Raw genomic sequence first — 19,790 nt, 5'->3', positions numbered from 1 at the left:
AGAACTGAAAGCAGTACCAAGGGAAATCACAAAGTGATTGAGAAGGGATGTCTTATTTTTAATTAAAAAAAAAAAATTAATTCCAGTATAGTTAACATACAGTGTTACATCAGTGTCAGGTGTATAATACAGTGATTCGACAATTCCATACATCATCCAGGGGAAGGGATGTCCTACAACTCTGAGGCTGTGACTAGTTTCAAGCACTTACCTTGCCCTGGAACAAAAGGTCTAGAAAACTGAGGTATGATGGAAAGGGGTGGTCCAGAAGGACGGACAGTTTTCAGGGTGGTCAGCTGCGCTGGTGCTGGCGACTGAGCTGGTGAAACAATGGGACTACTGAGTTGAGGGCTGTGCTGTAATCACATCAAAAAAACTGGTCAGCATTTTAGTCACAATTTGGCAAATTAGCTTTTGAACAAAATTTTTAATTTTTTTCTGATTACAAATATATACTTGTTATTGTAAGAGTTAAAACATGAAAATTTATAGTTTTCAACTCCCAAAGGTAAGTACCAGTAACAGATTGTTTCTACACCGAAACGTATGCATCCATATGTCTATCTATGTTTTATAAAAATGGAAGTAGACTACACATCCTATTTTTTAATCTTGCTTTTGTACCTGGACAATCATATTGGAGATACTTTTCCATGAGAAAAAATACACATTTATCGCATTCTTTTTTTTTTTAATTTTTAAAAAATATTTATTTATTTTTGACAGAGACAGAGAGACAGCATGAGAGGCAGAGGGGCAGAGAGAGGAGGAGACACAGAATCTGAAGCAGGCTCCAGGCTCTGAGCTGTCAGCACAGAGCCCGATATGGGGATTGAACTCACGGAGTGCAAGATCATGACCTGAGCTGAAGTCAGCAGCTTAACCAACGGAGCCACCCAGGTGCCCCTATCTCATTCTTTTTTTCATGTTAACTGTTTAGCATTTCCTTTTTAAACAATTCATCCCTAAAGAACAGTTACCAAAAATAATACAAAGAATTCTCGGATTTCCTATATTCTTATGTTTTTATATAAATCTCTCTCTGCATGTTTTTTAAACCTTTATCTCTTTCTCTGTATATACTGTTATTTTTTCCCAAACTATTTGAGAATGAGTTGTTCACGATACTTCATCCCAAAATAACTAATTTAGTGTCTTTTTCCTAAAAACAAGGATATTTTCTTACATAAATAGCCACAGTAGAATCATCAAATCTATATAAAAGTAGTCCTATTCTGTAATATATGTAGTAGAGTGTTTAAGAACACTTGAAATAAAGAGGTTTCTAAGAAAAGCCCTTGAAAAAAAAAAAGAATTATCAAAATCAGGCAATTAATAAGACAGTAAGATTATGTAATCTATAGAATTTATTCAAATTTCACCAATTGTCCTACTAACATAGTTTACAGAAAAAAAAAAAAAAAAGAAAGAAAAAAGAAAACATTTCCTCTTCTAGTCCAGAATCAAATGTTGCATTTAGTTGTCACGTCTCTTTCATCTTTTTAAATCTGGAGCAGAGCCTCAGTCTTTTTTCTCTTTCATGACTTTGACATTTTTGAAGATCAGTTTCTGATGGTCATTTTGAAGATCAGTTATTTTGTAAAATGTCCCTCAATTTGGCTTTGCCTGCTACTTCCTCATCCCCAAATTCACAAGATACATTTGGGGAAGGAGTACTAGGAAAGTGATGCTGTGTCCTTCTCAATGCATCATGTAAGAGGGAACCTGAGGTCCATGTGTTGACACAGTACTGGTGATGCTTACTTCCATCACTTGTAAGGTGGTGTCTGCCAGGTTTCTTCAATGTTAAATTACTATTTTTTCCTTTGTAGTTATAGTATTAGGGGGAAAGCATATTATCTGTAAACAGAATTTTACTACTTCCTCTCCCAATTTGGATGCCTTTTATATCTTTTTCTTGCCTAACAGCTCCAGGTAGAACTCCCAGTACAATGTTGGCTCATATCTACCCTTTAAAATCTACTGAGATTGAACTTTGGCCTTGGATATGGTCTATCCAAGAATATGTCCCATGTGCACAAGAAGAATGTATACACTGTTCACAAGTGACCAGATGTGTAGGTAGAATGCTCTTTGTATGTCTGTTAGATCTAGTTGTTTTTTTGTGTTTAAGTTCTCTATTTCCTTACTTAACTCTTGCCTGGTTGTTGTATCCATTATTGAGAGTGGAGTGTTAAAGTTTCCAACTATTACTTGATGGTCTGTTATCAGGTAAGTAATTATTAGGTTTATACAATCAGGTTTATAATTATTATATCTTCTTACTGTATTCAACTTTTGTATCTAGAAAATTTTTTGGATCTAAAGTCTTATTTTATCTAATATTAACATAACTACCCCTACCTACTCTCTTTTGCTTGCTATTTTCATGGACTGTATTTTTGCATCTTGTCACTTTCAATTCATTTGTGTCTTTGGACCTAAAGGGAGTCTCTTAGATCTCTTAGTTAGATCAAGTGTTTTTATCCATTCTGCCAATCTGTCTTTATAGTTAAAATAACTGATAAAGAGGGACTTGCCAATGTCATTTGGCCATTTTCTATATGCCTTATAGCTTCCTTCTTACCCCTCATTTCCTGCATACTCCATTTTTTAAAAAAAAATTTTTTTTTAGTGTTTTGTTTTCGAGAGAGACAGAGCATGAGCAGGGGAGGGCGGAGACAGAGAATCAGAAGCAGGCTCCACTGAGCGTGTCTGCACAGAGCCTGACATGGGGCTTGAACCCACGAACCGTGAGATCATGACCTGAGCCAAAGTTGGACGCTTAACCAACTGAGTCACCCAGGCGCCCCCCTGCATACTCTTTTTTTTTGTAGTTAAATGTTTAAATTTCTTTCTCATTTCCTTTTGTATATATTCCATAGCATTTTCCTTTGTGTTTACCTTAGGCATTACACCTAACATCCTAAAGTTATAACACTCTACTTTGAATTTGTATTAGCTTAACTTCAATTATATACAAAAACTCTGCTTCTTTATATCTCTGTCCCCACCTCTTTTGGTTGCTTATGACATAAAAGTACATCTTTATATACTGTGTGCCCCAAAACATAAAGTAGTAATTACTTTTTTTTCAATGTTTATTTATCTTTGGGAGAGAGCGAGAGAGAGAGCGCGCGTGCACGAGAGAGAGAGTGTGCACATGCATGCAAGCAGGAGAGGAGCAGAGAGAGGGAGATGTAGAATCTGAAGCAGGCTCCTGGCTCTGAACAGTCAGTACAGAGCCTGACACAGGGCTCAAACTCACAGACTACAAGATCATGACCTGAGTCAAAGTCGGATGCTTAACTGACTGAGCCACCCAGGTGCCCCACTAGTAATTGTTTTAAGTGCATGAGACTCTTAAATGATATAGAAAACAAAATTTGGAGTTACAAATCAAAGCTAGAACACTACCTTTTAGATACTGTTTATAAAAAAATACTTAAGTGCATTCGTCTCTCAAATCACGTAGAAAGTAAAAAGTAGAGTTATGGACCACTGGCACAATACTACTAGCTTTTATAATTGCTCATGTATTTAACTTGAGAACTTTCTTTCTTTTATATAGCTTTGTCTTGCTGTCCAATGTTCTTTCTACTTTACCCTGCAGGACTCTTTTGAGAATTTCTTGCAGGGCCCATCTCTGTTTTTTGTTTATCTGGGAATTTTAATTTCTACCTGACTTTTATTTTGTTTTTAAAATTCATTTATTTATTTATTTTGAGAGAGAGCTGAGTGAGCAAGATTGAGTGGGGGAGGGGCAGAGAGACAGAGGGAGAGAATCCCAAGCAGGCTATGAGCTGTCAGCAGAGAGCCCATCGTGGGGCTCAGTGTCACTAACTGTGAGATCATGACCTGCGCCAAAGTCAAGTCGGCTGCTTAACTGACTGAGCCACCCCAGGAGCCCTCTACCTCACTTTTGAAAGGCAGTTTTTACCAGATACTGGATTCATTAACATTTTTTTTTTCTTTTAGCACTTTGAATATATTGGCCAGCTGTCCTAGCCTCCAGTTTCTGATGAGAACTCTGGTGATAATCTTTTTGAGGATTCCTTGTATGTGACGAGTTGTGCCTTTCCTGCGGCTTTTAATACCCTGTCCTCTGAAAGACTGATTATATTGTGTCTCAGAGTGGGTATTTTGGAGTTCTTACCTAAAGTTCATCACAATGCTTGATGTTTATATTCGTGTCTTTAATCAAATGTGGTAAGTTTTCAACCATTATTTCTTCAAATATTCTCTTTTCCCTCCATGACAACCACAATATGTTTGTTGGTCAACTTGATGGTGTATCACAGGTCCCTTAGGCTTTGTTCACTTTTCTTCATTGTGGTTTGTCTGTTCCTCAGACTTGACAATTTCCACTGTCCTTTCTTCAAGTTCTTAGATTCTTTCTTCTGCCTCCTCACATCTGCCACTGAATTCCTCCAGGGAACTTTCATTTCAGTTATTATTTTTTCAGCTCTAGAATTTCTGGCGTTTTCTAGGTTTTCTATCTCTTTATTGATATTTCCATTTTGTTCATTGTTTTCTTGTCTTTCTCCACATCTTCCTGCAGTTCTTTGAGCAGCCTGAAGACAGTTGTTTTAAGGCTTTTGTCTGGGAGATCTGCCATCAGGTCTTTTTTTTTTTTTAATTTTAATTTTTTTTTTTATTAGGTTTATTTATTTTTGACAGAGACAGAGTGCGAACATGAGCTGGGGAGGGGCAGAGAGAGAGGTAGACACAGAATCCAAGCAGGCTCCAGGCTCCAAGCTGTCAGCACAGAGCCTGATGTGGGGCTTGAACTCATGAACCATGAGATCATGACCTGGGCTGAAGTTGGATGCTTAACTGACTGAGTCACCCAGGCGCCCCTTAAATTTCAAAAAAAAATTTTTTTTTTAAAAATTATCTGTCATCAGGTCTTTTTCAAAGAGAATTTATGTTGATTTTCTTCCTCTAAATGGGCAATACTGACCTGTTTCTCTTCATGCCTTGTGACTCTTTGTTGAAAACTGGACGTTTGAATCTGATAGTGTGGTAACTGGAAATCAGATTCAACCCCCTTCCCAGGGTTTATTGCATTTTGTTGTTTTTATGGTTTTTGTTTATTGACTGTTTCAGGCTGTCTTTGTGTCAAAGATCAGTCTGAGGTATAACCTTAAGGACTTCTCAGTGTTTGGCCTGTGCCTTTTCCTGGGCATGTACCCCATATATTCAGTTGCTTTTGAATGTCTTAGTCCTTACTGTTTGGCTCCCAAAAACGATTCAAAGAGAAAAACAAAAGGAGGAAAGACAGGGTACCAGCACTTTAAGTCCCCTAGAAGTGTCGGGGGAGAGATCTGCAGCAATGTGGGAAGGTACAACAATGGTTATTGCCTCTTTGTCTGCACCTCTGTGATCAGAAGCAGAAACCCATGATCAGAATATAAATGCCTTGTATTTGGAGGACAGGGTCCTTTTTTGCCCACCCTGGTTCCTGTCAGCTGCTCTAGTAAAAAACATGCACAGTTGCCTCCTAGGGGTTGGGGGTAAAGATGGGTAGTTGCTACTGTGCTAAAAGCTGAAACTGACTGAAATTAAGTTCAATTTATCACCCAAGCTTTCTCCTGGCAGTTGCAAGCCTTCAATAGATTCTAAAGCAACAAAACTGTTACATCAGATTCTGCCAGTGTAATTATTTCTAGGTGGAGAGATGGACTCCTGATGCTTCCTACTCTGCCACTTTCCTAGAATCCTCTCTGCTCTGGTGATGATTCTTACTTCCTGGTTTCCAGGTGGTCATTTTCTAATTCCATCATATTTACTAGTTCATATTTCACTGTAAAAAAAGAACTTCATTTTTCCTCCCATTTATTCATTTAAATCAGTATAACTCATGGATTTGTTCAACATTAAAATTTTTAAAAATTTGAGTATAGTTGGCAGTTTCAGGTGTACAACCCAGTGATGCAACTTGTCTATACGTCATGCTATTCTCACCATAAGTATAGCTACCATCTGTCAGCATATGATGCTATTACAGTATCACTGACTATATTCCTTATGCTGTGACCTTGATCCCCATGAATTGTTCATTGCATAGGTGGAAACCTGTATCCCCCACTCTCTTTCATCTATTTTGTCCATTTCCCTATTTCCCTTCCCTCTGGCAACCATCAGTTTGTTCTTTGTATTTATAGGTCTGATTCTGCTTTTTGTTCATCATTTTTTTGTTTTTGTTTTTGTTTTGTTTTTGTTTTTTGTTTTTGTTTTGTTTTGTTGAAAGAATGTTCAAACTTTCTTCATATGAATGAAATCATATGGTATTTATCTTTCTCAGTCTGACTTATTTCACCTAGCATAATACCCTCTAGGTCCATCTATGTTGTTGCAAATGGTAAGATCTCATCCTTTTTTATGGTTGAGTAATATTTCATTATTTATACATACCACATTCTCCTTATCTTTCTTTCATCTATCAGTGTACACTTAGGTTGCTTCCATATCTTGGCTATTGTAAATAATGCTGCAATAAACATAGGCCCACTTAAATTTTGAATTAGTGTTTTAATTTTCCTTGGATAAATATCCAGTACAATTACCGGATCACATGGTATTTCTATTTTTAATATTTCGAGGAAAGTCCATACTGTTTTCCACAGTGGCTGCACCAGTGTGCATTGTACCTATAGTGCACCTGGGTTCTTTTTTCTCCACATTCTCACCAATACTTGCTATTTCTTGTCATTTGGTTTTAGCCATTCTGACAGGTGTAAAGGGATATCCCATTGTGGTTTTAATTTCTTTGATGAGTGATGTTGAGCATCTTTTCATTTGTTTGTTGGCTATCTGTATGTCTTCTTTGGAAAAATGCTATTTGAAGTCTTCTACCCAATTTTTAATTGGATTATTTTTGTCACTAAACTGCACTCCAAAAAGAGTTCTATGAATTGGTAGTACCACTGAGAATGAACAAGAGAGTTTGTAACTGGAAATCTCTGCCCATACTGCAAATTATGAATCTTCCTAAATTTTCCTAATTACATAAATAAAAAATATTTTTGTATTCTCCTCTGATTAATGGTCATTGGGCATTTACAATTTGTGAATTAACCTATAAATGACCTTTGCCCTTTTTATTCTCCCATGATTTAATCATGTGCCTTGAAATATTTCAGTTTATCTTTAAAAATTTTTTGAATGTTTATTTTGAGAGAGAGAGCATGAGAGAGCATGCACATGGGAAGTGGCAGAGAGAGAGGGAGAGAGAGAATTCTGTAGAGTCTGAGAGAGAGGTTGTGTACACATGGGAGAGGGGCAGAGAGAAAGAGAGAAAATCTTCCCTGTCAGCACAGAGCCTGACCAGGGACTCCATCTCACAAACCTTAAGATCATGACCTGAGCAGAAATCAAGAGCCAGATGATTAACTGACTGAGCCACCCAGGTGTCCCTAATCTACCCATTTTAAATTCCCCCATAAAGCTTTTCATAATGTTCTTGACATTTGCTGATGATTTTCTTTATGATCCATTATTTCAGTGAGATTTCAAAATGGTGATTTTTAAATTCTACTATTGCGTTTACATTTATTAACTGAATTTCTTCTACAATAAAGAGTGTTCCGGGGTGCTTGGGTGGCTCAGTTGGTTGAGTGTCTGACTTCAGCTCAGGTAATGATCTCACAGTTTGTGGGTTTGAGCCCCGTATCAGGCTCTGTGCTGACAGCTTAGAGCCTGGAGCTTGCTTCAGATTTTGTGTGTGTCTCTCTCTCTGCCCCTCTCCTGCTCACACTGTCTGTCTGTCTCTCTCTCTCAAAAATAAACAAAAAAATTAAAAAAAAAATTAGAGTGTTCTGCACCTACCTTCTGATTACACTAACAGTTCAATGGAAAAGGTAGGAAAAGGACTTAACTTTCTTTACCAAATTTTATATCTAGTATATCTTCTGATTTTTAAAATTAAAACATTTTAAATATGCAAAAGTTGAAAAATAGTATTTCCATATTGAAAGCAACAGCGTGGCTACACAGAATGTTCAAACTTCTTTACCCATTTGAGAGGATGTCATTTTCAAAGCAAAGCCTTGTAAGGTCAATCTTATGTGACTAAATTGTTTAAAGATTTTTATTTTCTTTATGTTTTGTTAATGTTTACTTATTTTTGAAAGAGCACAAATGGGGAAGGGGCACAGAAAGAGGAGGGCAGAGGATCCAAAGCAGGCTCTGTGCTGACAGTAGAGAGCCTAATGGGGGGCTCAAACTCATGAACTATGAGATCATGAGCTGAGCTGAAGTCTGACGCTCAACTGATTGAGCCACCCAGGCACTCCAAATGCCCTTTTTTTTTTTTTTAGTTTATTTGAGAGTGTGTGCACGCACGTAGGTGAGCAGTGAATGGGCAGAGAGAGAGAATCCAAGCCGTGCAGAGTCTGACGCAAGGCTCGAACCCACAAACGTTGAGACCAGGACCTGAGTCGAAACCAAGAGTCAGACACTTAAATGACTGAGTCACCCAGGTTCCCCAAATGTTGAAAGTTTTAAAATTATAATAAACAAAAGAAGTACCTTACCTGAACAATATTGTCTACATTGCTAAATTCCACACACTTCTGTCCTCTCTGGTGATCACAGTAATATTTGTTTTGTTTCCACTGTGGGGGTGAGTGGGCCCGAGATTGTGGATTGTTTGGTACATTGAGCTGCATCATCACCATTCCTCCACCAGGGGGCGGAGGTGGCACAGCTGGAAATCAGAGTTGGGACACTGCAATCAGTAGACTGTACCAACTAGCTGGTAGCTTTAAACACTAAGAAAATGCCAATAATTTTACATTTCTGAGCAAAACTTTATTATCATATATACAAGTCATATTTAAGCCCTGGAACTTCATGCCACAAGTGTTGTGTGTTTAAAAAGGCATTAAAATGGGATTCTGTAGGCCTAAACATCTCAGTTATTCTAAAAATAACAGATCCACACTTAGGAAAGTCCAATTACCTACTACAGAACCTAGTAGAGTATAGCATAAATGAGATATCTATAAAAGTGACTGATTGCTAAAATGGATTAATTTTAAAACTGGCATTACTTTAAATACACAGAAAAGAAAAAGTTTGCCATGTGGGAATCAGAAAGCCCAATTTTTGTACTCTGAAATGCTTGACTCTGGGGAAGTTACTTAACTCTTTTATTATATGTTCTTATCTGAAAAAGGCAGCTAGGAAGACCTCCTTGGCTAACTTTAAAAAGCCATGATGATCACATGTATGTGTAAACAGTTAATTATACAGTAGAGATAAGCATATTACTGTATGTCTCTTTGTTTGACTTATTTCTCTCGTGTACTAGTCTGCAGCACAGCTAGTATTAGGCATGCACCCGTTCAGCGTAAGGTAAGGCAGGATTCTTATGCCCCCAGGACCACAACTTGCACTGCAGTAACCAAAATGGTAGTTTCCAGTTCCCCAGAAAGAGAACCAACCTGACTGGCTAAGCAAACTAGAGAGGGCTGACTGCTTAGGGACACCTCCAAGTTCTCCTCAACCACAGCAGCCCATCTTGGATGCACACTATTATTTATTTGATAACTATTTATGGTTTTCTCTCTTTCTCAGAGATTACATATGTTAAGAAATCATTATAATAAGATGGTGTCATGACAAAGGATAGTTTAAGACACTATAGAAGCAGAAAAAAGCAACAAACCGTGTTGTGAGTACTAGACAAGACTTTGTAGAAGATGTGATTTTTGAGTCAAACTTTAAGGACAAGCAGGATTCTCGCAAACAGACAGTAGAGGGGCATTCCAAGCAAAGGGAAGAACTGATAAAAAAGTATCTTTGCCATGAAATAGTATGGTGCATTCTGGAAGCATAGTTTTGTATGACCTGAACATGTAAGTATAAATAGGAGGCTTACTTGGTAGGGAGTTTAGATGGAGAATCCATCCATGCACATTTCTGATTCAGAGGAATGACATAAAGGGACTTTTTGTTTCAGGAAAATATTTCTTTGTTTTAAAAAAAAATTTTTTTTAACGTTTATTTATTTTTGAGACAGAGAGAGACAGAGCATGAAGGGAGGGAGGGAGAGAGGGAGACACAGAATCTGAACCAGGCTCCAGGCTCTGAGCTGTCAGCACAGAGCCCGACGTGGGGCTCGAACTCACGGACCATGAGATCATGACCTGAGCGGAAGTCGGCCGCTTAATCGACTGAGCCACCCAGGCGCCCCAGAGGAAAATATTTCTTGAACAGTGCGTGTACGTGTGAGTGTACATGTGTGTTGCTATGTGTTGGGGAGGAGGTAAGTTGGGTGTGGGAGAAACATGAAATCAGCAACACACTGAAGAGATTGTTGCAAATAAGATGTGAAAAGAACTGATCGAGAATGGCAGCAGTGGGGAAGGAAAGAAGGACGGAAAGACGGTAGGAGATTTGAGGAAATGGTAACAGCATGAATGTGAAAAGAGGGAATAGAAGAGAGTTGATTACGACTTTGAAAACTAATCTGGTCCCTAGAGAGAAGGTGAGATAAAGAATGCAGGAAGAGGGAGAACTAGTAAATCTAAAGTGCCTTTGATACAACAGGGTAGGGATGTCCAGTAGGCAGTTGGCTATATGGCCTCTTCTAAGCCAAAATAAGATGTGGGAGTTGCTGGCAAAAAAGCAGTTGTTGAACCCTAGGAGATGGGTGAATCACCTAGGAAGAGTATCAAGAGTAAGGAGACAATTCCAGAGAACACCAATATTTATGAGGCAGGGAAGGAAGGAGAATCTGAAGAAGACAAACAGGCCAGCAATGTTGTAGCAGTAACACTAGAAAAGGAAGAAGCGGATGGAAACCATTAACTCTGAGTTTGCATGGCATCCTAATATTTTGGGTACATCACAGAAGTTGGAAATCCTGTTCTAGAAATGCCTCAGGAACTTAATTTAATTATTTCTCAGATGGACAAATCATTACCTTTTCTTTCACTTATATTCATACCTGCACACTGGTGGCTTTGAAGCTGCTGGGAATTGCATGGTGAAGTAGTTCGAGGAAACTGTACTTGTTCTGATCCTGGATGTTGCAAGTAACCTACTGATGAACTACGGGGGAAAAATTGAATAAACACAAAAACACAGCACAGTGAGATGGAGATGGTTGTAAAGATTCTTTGAATGAAACAATCCTATACATTTATTTAAGTTTTTTTTTTTTTTCCCCTCAAATTGGTTAGGGGTAAAAGTGTAATCTACTTCTATTCTCTATGAATCATAAACAAGTACTTTTTGGATAAAAAAATCTTTATGTTTATGACAATAATACTGATTTTTTTTTAAACCACTCCAAATTTCAATGCTCTTATTCTTTTGCAACTTATTCTAAATATGATTTTTTTGTTCAAATAATTATTTAAAAAAGAAGAAAAATAACTTTTACAAAATGAAAAAGTAATTTATTTGGATCTCCCTAAGCTGTATTTTAGAAAAGAGAATATGCAGTTTGACAATTATGAGACTCAGAAAAAAATGTTTTATTGCTCAAAATATGTACTAAGAATAAAGGAAATAGTAAAGTATAATTCTGACATATTCTAACATAAATACTGATTAAAAATAGAGGCTGTTGATATAAAACTATTCAGTTATTGCTGCAATTCTCAAGTTAATTTTTGAGACTCAAACTAATATGGGATTTGTCACAAAATGTCTTTAAAGTTTTCTGTTTGGCAAGTTCTTTCAGGAAAATAATTTCAAATTGTAAAGTGATGCTATTAGTTCTTTCTGAGAATTCTCAAGTAATCAGAATCATTTTTGTTTTTTAAAGTAATCTCTACACCCAATGTGGGGCTCAAATTCATGACTCGATATCAAGAGTTGTATGCTCTGAGTTTGCCCACTGACTGAGCCAGCTAGGTGCCCCCCACGTAATCAGAATCTTAATTTATATATAAAACCCTATTAGTTACCAGGCTTTTTAAATCACTCAATAAACTTTCCTTAGAGAGTATAATTTCTTAATCTAGCTTTACCAAGTTTTTGCATTAAAAATATGTTAGATCCAACAACTGAATTATAAAGAGTATAGGTAGACGTGTTAAACACCATGATGACACAATCAGTAAAATCCAGACTATGGGACATTCAGAAAGACAAATGTGTAAAAACATAAGCAATATTTGTGGGTAGTTAGAATTATAATTACCAACTAGATATTTGATACAATTAAGAAGTTAACTATTAAAAATCAAAAAAAATTTTTTTAAACTTTACTTATTTGAGAGAGAGAGAGAGAGAGAAAGAGTGAGTGAGTGAGCGAGCAGGGGAGGGGCAGAGAAAGAGGGAGAATCTCAAGCAGGCTCCATGTGAGGCCTGAACTCACGAACCATGAGATCATGACCTGAGCCGAAATCAAGAGTCAGACACTTAACTGACTGAGCTGCTCAAGCACCTCCTTAACTATTAAGATTTTTAATGTGAATCCGTATTGTAGTTCTGTGGGTTAAAAAAAAAATCTTTTAGGGATTCCTATACTGAAATAATCATGAATGAAATGGTATAATACCTGAATTTACTTCAAAATCATAAGGGAAAAAGAGGAAGTAGAGCTTTAGATGAAAACAGGTGAGTACTATAGAAGTTATGGGTACATGGGGTTCAGTGCACTTTATATTTATATGCATTTAAAATTTTCTGTAAGAAAAAGTTAAAAATGATTCTCTAATTCTCCAATTACTAAAAATTCATAAAAGTTTTTTTTTTTTTTTTTTTTTTAGTGGCAGTAACTCATTGTGGTTCACAAAAAGGGAAAAAGAAAGGGATATAAAGAGAGGATTTCACAAAAGGTGATTCTGGACCATATGACAAAATGTAAAAAACAGTACTTCCTGAAACTGATGTTAACTATGATTGGGATGCATTATATGAGTATTAGCTAAGCTGTGGAAGTAACACAGCTTAAGACATGGTTTGTAAACATGCTGCTACTGGGAGAATAGAAAGTTTCACCAAAAGGTGGAAAGATTTTTTATATTCTGTTCTAATTGGGATAAATATTCTCTTGGGCTGTGCAGTATCCTTCACCCTGATCTTGTTCACTAAGCACCTTAATGGCTTACCCAAGTTCTGAGGCACATGAATGACAAGAAGCCACCCAGAACAGGGATGAGAATATTCAAGTCACGGAGATGAGCAATACATCCCATACTACCAAACCACAGATTGCCATTCTGTGGGCACTATAGTGCCACTATAGTGGGTCCTTAGGTAAATGAATTATAAAAGTGAGTTCCAAGACTAATCTCCCCCAAAAGACATGAAGATACTTTAAGGGACAAAGACTGGGCAATGAGTAGCTTTCTTAAATTTCTTAAATGCTCTATTTTCAATTACCATCTAATTTGTCTTCTATAAAGGCAGAACTAGAACACGTTAAAAAAAAAAAAAGAAAAAAAGGGGAGTCAGCTTTTTAAACACCATTCTCACATTAAAAATACAAACAGGGGTGCCTGGGTGGCTTAGTTGGTTAAGCATCCAACTTCCGCTAAGGTCATGATCTCATGGTTCATTAGTTCAAGCCCCAAGTCAGGCTCTGTGCTGACAGCTCAGAGCCTGGAGCCTGCTTCGGATTCTGTGTCTCCCTCTCTCTCTGCCCCTCCTCCGCTCACACTTTATCTCTCTCTGTCTCAAAAATAAATAAACATTAAAAAAAATACAAACAAATATTGGGGCGCCTGGGTGGCTCAGTCGGTTAGGTATCCGACTCTGGCTCAGGGCATGACCTCGCGGCTCCTGAGCTCGAGCCCCAGATCAGGTTTTGTGCTCACAGCTCAGAGCCTGGAGGCTGCTTCAGATTCTGTCTCTCTCTCTCTCTCTCTCAAAAATAAACAACCATTAAAAAAAATTAAAAAAAAAAAAGGAAGGGACGCCACCTTCTCTTCATCCTCTTGAAAAAAAAAATACAAACAAATATTTATGGGGCTCTGGGGTGGCTCAGTCTGGTTAAGCGTCCGACTTCGGCTCAGGTCATGATTTTAACCATTTGTGGGTTTGAGCCCCGCGCTGGGCTCTGTGTTGACGGGTCAGAGCCTGGAGCTTGCTTCAGATTCTATGTCTCCCTCTCTCTCTGCCCCTCCCCCACTCGTGCTCGTGCTTTCTCTCTCTCTCAAAAATAAAAAAAAATTAAAAAAATATAAATATTGATACATAATCAAAAAGGAAAAGTCATTTTGTAGCAACTTCAAAAAATTTCTCCTTTGGAAGACAAAGTAAAACACGAGGTCTAGTCCTTACAGAACTTCATACTCTACCACTGAATAGGAAAATAAAGCATCAATCTCATGAATCCATCTGGTCCCAAACTTCCTGAAAACCATGAATGTAAATTAAAACATAATATCAACTTTCAAAGGTACTAGAGTTCACTGCAATGAAAACTGGCCTTACCACTTATAGCAACTGCTTTGCTGTACTTTTAAGGAGCTGCCCCTTCCCACTCTATGGTACGGTCAAGTCAAACCGCTGCAAAACTGGCTCTACAGGATCAGTGGAGACTGATAAATGACACAAGGATCCAAAAAGTTTCTTTTTTGTGGGTTTTCTATAATGTTCATCTTATTCCTACAATGTTCTATGGTTATTCCACTGAGGTAAGACCTCTATGGAAAGAGGTAAAAATTCCTCTTTCTTCTAGTCATTTGTTTTTGCATTCTCACTATAGTTTGGAGTCAAAGCTATGATGGAAAAAATGATAAACACATTATATATATTTTAAAACCCAAAACCTACTGTAGTCTACCTAAGTGTGAAGAATTTTTAAGAATGTCATAAAACCCTTTATAAATGGGTGAAAATGGCCCTTTAAGGGGTTACCCCTGATGCTTTTGATTAGATCATGGTGATCTATTTGATACATTGTGAGTGGAAACTAATACTTGTTATTAAGATATACTCACTACATATTCGTGAAAATTCAAGTGACGTTACATTACTATCTTAAAAAGCTTTTTTTTTTTAAATGTTTATTTTTGAAGGAGAGAGAGACAGAGCATGAGAAGGACAGAGAGATGAGCATGAGAAGAGCAGACACAGAGGGAGACACAGAATCCGAAGCCGGCTGCAGGCTCCGAGCTGTCAGCACAGAGCCCAATGCAGGGCTCCAACTCACAAACTGTGAGATCATGACCTGAGCCGAAGTTAGACGCTTAACCTACTGACCACCCAGGAGCCCCTTTATCTTTTTATTTTTTTTATTTGAGAGAGAGAGAGAGAGAGAGAGAGAGAGAGAGAGAGAGAGAGAGAGAAAGCATGTGCATGAGTGGGGGAGGTGCAGAGGGAGAAAGGGAGAGAGAGAATCTTAAGCAGGCTCCATGCTCAGTGTACAGCCTGCCTGAGGCACTCAATCCCACGACCCTGGGATCATGACCTGAGACAAAATCAAGAGTCAGACGGACACTCAACTGACTGAGCCACCCAGGCGCCTCACACTGCTATCTATTTAATGGCTTTTAACATTTAATACTTGATACAGTGAAAAGAACCATGGATTTGGGTGTCAGAAGGCAGGATGAGTTTGAGTTCAAATTCCATTTACTTGTAGTATGTCTTTGAACTTCAGCTCTCTCATTAATAAATGTGTGATTAATACTTACCTTACCAAACTATGATGAAAGACTTGGCCAAAAATTCAAAATACAGTGAAATGTAAAAAATGTACATTTTTACTAACGATCAAAGAACCAAATTAAAATGAGATAGTTCTCTTCTTATGAAACACGAAAACAACAAAAACAAGTTAGTACCTACAAGGATTGTAAATCAAAGGAAGATTTTGTCAAAATGTACTAAGGTTCTTAAGAAAAGATATATCTTTTGACCTATTAATTCCTCTCTAAGGACTCTATGCCAAGAAAAGAAATTCAAAATGCTCACTAAATGGTTCAATACACCAAAACAAATGAACACGCCCTAAATGTTCTTTTCAAAATATAGGAAAAGAAAAAGAAAAAAGAGACTCAGAGGAAAACATGAACATGACAACAATGGACAGCTTAGGGTTGTGGGAATATAGCTGATTCTTGACAATTTATATTATTTGGTATTTTCCAAAAAGGCATGAATATGAGTATATTTTGCAAGTATAAAAAATAAACACTAAAAATATCCTATGAAAACTGCCTGAAAAGTTTGACTTTTAAATGTTGTTTTTGGGATTTAATTTCAATGAATGATCTGAATCTCCTTCAGAACTCCTCAGCAGATGTCAGAGCACAGCCATCTGGAGGTAGTTATACTGATCCTGTGCAACACAAACCTTCAATTCATTTGAGGGTCAGCTACTCAGCTGAACTTGTTGTCTCTAGAAGAAACTATTAGCTTTCTGCCTTACAACCTTTCTGCAAGTCAAGGTGATTTCTATCTTACATACTTTTGTGATGATACTACCTATTTAGGACAATATAAATAAAACTCTCAACTAATTAGAATCTGACAAAACTATATGCTCAATTAATAAAAATGAATGTAAAATAAAAATACTTACTGTATAATATTTTAGGTTTTTCTTAAATACAAATGGCCAATTTTCCTTAGCTTTGTAGTTAAATGTTCATATTTATACAAATACTCGTTTACAGCTCACCTATTCCCAAATGTAAAATATTTCTAAAAACTCAATAGACTAAGAAATAAAGAAAATACTTAAAAGACAAAACAAAGATGGGATAATGCCACCTGAGATAAAATTGTGGCTTTCACTGAGCACTGAATCTAGCTTTGTGCTTCCTGGTAGCTAAGACAAAATGGGATCCCAGAGGACCATACAACTCTATCAGGCTGATAAAAGAAGGAAGCATTTAAGCCTCTGGAAGGTACTGGATTACACACATATCATAACTATATTCTATGATGAATTTAAAGCATGTAGTTAATTATAGAAGAATCCAGTCTTGATTTGAGATACAGTTCATATTTTACTTGGAAACTGAGAGCCTTGGGTGAAAAACTGGCCTTAAGAGGAGAGGATTATTTCCCATTAGATAAACAGGTAAGCTGCAAATGTGCCTGCGGTTAAGGGCTAACACTTTCCTCAAATATGAGCTTTGAATTTTCCAAGTACTGGTAGGAGAGCCAAAATCCACTATCATATTTCAGATAAAAGATGCCTCTGGCTTGAGCACTGTAAGGGCAGCTATTATCAAACACAATCAACCATAAATATATCTCTGGTGCTCTTGGGAGAATGACTGGTTTTGAGAAGGACGATATTTTGGCTGACCCACTAGGATGAACTAGCTATCATTAAGCAGCTGTGTTACTGGACCTGTTGGATACATCACTTTAGAAGCTCAGTGAAGTGGCAGAAAACATCTGCCAAACAATAATTTTAGCTTTATGATATTGATTGTAAGCTGCTCTTTCTGGTAGTAATTTAGCTACTTATTAAGTCTGCTCCTAGACTGACACCATAATGTTGCCATTGACACCGAGGATGATGCTGATACACCTATGGGATAACTAAAGAACATGCATTCTGTTCCCCAAATAGCTTCATAAAATCTTTAAGTATAATTTCAAAAGATGGGATGCTAGAATAGCATAATTTCTTATTTTTTAAAAAAGATTCTATTTTTAAGTAATCTCTTACATCCAATGTGGGGCTCAAACTTACAATCCCAAAACCAAGAGTAGCATGCTTGACCTCCTTTCTTCTAATTGATTTAAAAATCAACTATATAAAACAATATATATATATAATGTAATGTTTGGCCCATAGCATATATAAATGTAATATATTTGCCAAAAATAGCACAAAGGAAATAGGTGGGAGCAAAGCTGTACTGCCTATATATGGTAAGGTACTAATTATAACAGGTACTTTTTTCTATATGATGCTACAATTAAGCTACTGTAAGTAAGAAGTACATTTGGATTCATTAAGATGTATATGGTAAATCCTATAAAACTGACTAAAAATACTCAAAAAAAGTAAAAAACATTGAAGAAATTAAAATGCCACGTAGGAAATATTCACTTAATGTAACAGAAAGCAGAAAGAGCAGGGGCGCCTGCGTGGCTCAGTCGGTTGAGCATCCGACTTCTGCTCAGGTCATGATCTCGCAGTTCATGGGTTCGAGCCCCGCGTCGAGCTCTGTGCTGACAGCTCAGAGCCTGGAGCTTGCTTCGGATTCTGGGTCTCCCTCTCTCTCTGCCCCTTCCCCACTCATACTCTGTCTCTCAAAAATGAATAAACGTTTAAAAAAATTAAAAAAAAAAAAGAAGGCAGAAAGAGCAGAAATAAAGAAAAAAAATAGAAAAACACATAAGAAAGAAAAAAAGCACAAAATGGTAGACATAAGCCAACTATATCAGTAACATTAAATGTGAACAGATTACACAATTCAATCAAAAGACAGAGTGTCAGAAGACTAAAAAGCTGATTCAAATATACACTGTCTATAGGAGACATACAGGAATAAAAGGATGGGAAAAGATACATCATGCAAACAGTGACCATGAGAAAGCTAAAGTGACTTTGCATTAATAAAAAATTTTTGAGAGATAAAGTATTTCATAATGAAAAAGTGCAAGTCAGGAAAATATAAGTTATAAACATATCAGCCCCTAATAAAGAAGCACAAAATACATGAAACAAACACTGATAGAAATGAAGGGAGAAATAGACACTCCATAGTAACAGGTAAAGACTGTAACATCCACTTTCAATAATGGATAAAATGATAACAAAGAAGATTAACAAGAAAACAGAAGACTTTGACTACACTATAAACCAACCAGCCCTAAAAGACATCTATAGAACCCTCAATTCAGTAGTAATAGAAAGGTGCCTGGGTGGCTCAGTGGTTAAGCATCTGACTTTGGCTTAGGTCATGATCCTGTGGTTTGCGGGTTCGAGCCCCTTGTTGGGCTCTGTGCTGACAGCTCAGAACCTGGAGCATGCTTCAGATTCTGTGTCTCCCTCTTTTTCTGCCCCTCCTCCACTCACGCTCTGTCTCTCAAAAATAAGTAAACATTAAAATTTTAAATAACAATAGAATACACAATAATTTTAAAGTGCATATGGAACAGTCTGTAGGACAGACCATATACTAGGGTATGAAAACTTATGCTAGGGTATGAAAATTTAGAATACCATATGCTAGGGTATGAAAATTTAAATTTACTCAGTAAATTTAAAAGGACAGAAATAATACAAGTATATTCTCTAACCATAATGGAATGAGATTAGAAATCAATAGGAAAACATTTGGGACATATACAAATTAAGTGAAAATTAAACAACACAATCCTAAATTATCAATCGGTCAAAGAAGAAATCAAAAGGGTAACCATAAGACACATGACAATGAAGACACAACATAGTAAAAGAGGCAACTAAAGCAGTGCCTGAGGGAAACTCAGAGCTATAAATGCCTATTTCAAGAAAGAAGAATGTTCTCAAATCAGAAACCTTCATTTCCATCTTAAGACACAGGGGTGGGAAAGGAAGAGCAAACCAAACCTAAAGCAAATGGAAGAAAGTAAGTAATAAAGATTGCAATGTAAATAAATAAAATACAGAATAGAAAAACAGGAAAAAAAAAATCAAACCCTAAATATGGTTCACTAAAAAGACCTACAAAAACTGACAAACTTTTTGTTAGATTGACCAAGAAAATAAGAAAGAGAAAACTCAAATTATTAGGATCAGAAATAAATAGGGGAGATTACTACTGAATCTACAAGAATCAAAAGGGTAATAAAGGAACACTATGAAAAACTGTATACCAACAGATTAGATCAACTTCCCAGAAAGAGATAACTACCAAAATGGATTC

At 36.9% G+C, this 19,790-nt stretch overlaps 1 protein-coding gene across 17 annotated transcripts in view; it reads right to left on the bottom strand.

Annotated features, from left to right (window-relative positions):
* The window catches only part of R3HDM1 (R3H domain containing 1), a 203,008-nt gene that overhangs the window by 6,325 nt on the left and 176,893 nt on the right, over window positions 1-19,790 (bottom strand). For all 17 annotated transcript variants that reach the window (XM_053214946.1, XM_027055875.2, XM_053214950.1 and 14 more), the window contains 3 exons: window positions 10,958-11,061; window positions 8,538-8,710; window positions 212-356 (listed from right to left, as the gene is read on the bottom strand). In XM_053214946.1, coding sequence (XP_053070921.1) covers window positions 212-356; window positions 8,538-8,710; window positions 10,958-11,061 — 422 coding nt within the window. The remainder of the gene's footprint in view (window positions 1-211; window positions 357-8,537; window positions 8,711-10,957; window positions 11,062-19,790) is intronic.

This window comes from Acinonyx jubatus, chromosome C1 (genome assembly GCF_027475565.1).
Source record: "Acinonyx jubatus isolate Ajub_Pintada_27869175 chromosome C1, VMU_Ajub_asm_v1.0, whole genome shotgun sequence".
In the NCBI taxonomy this organism is placed as follows: domain Eukaryota; kingdom Metazoa; phylum Chordata; class Mammalia; order Carnivora; family Felidae; genus Acinonyx; species Acinonyx jubatus.
Note: the sequence above shows the minus strand (reverse complement) of the source record. Positions and strands in the feature narration are given on the sequence as shown.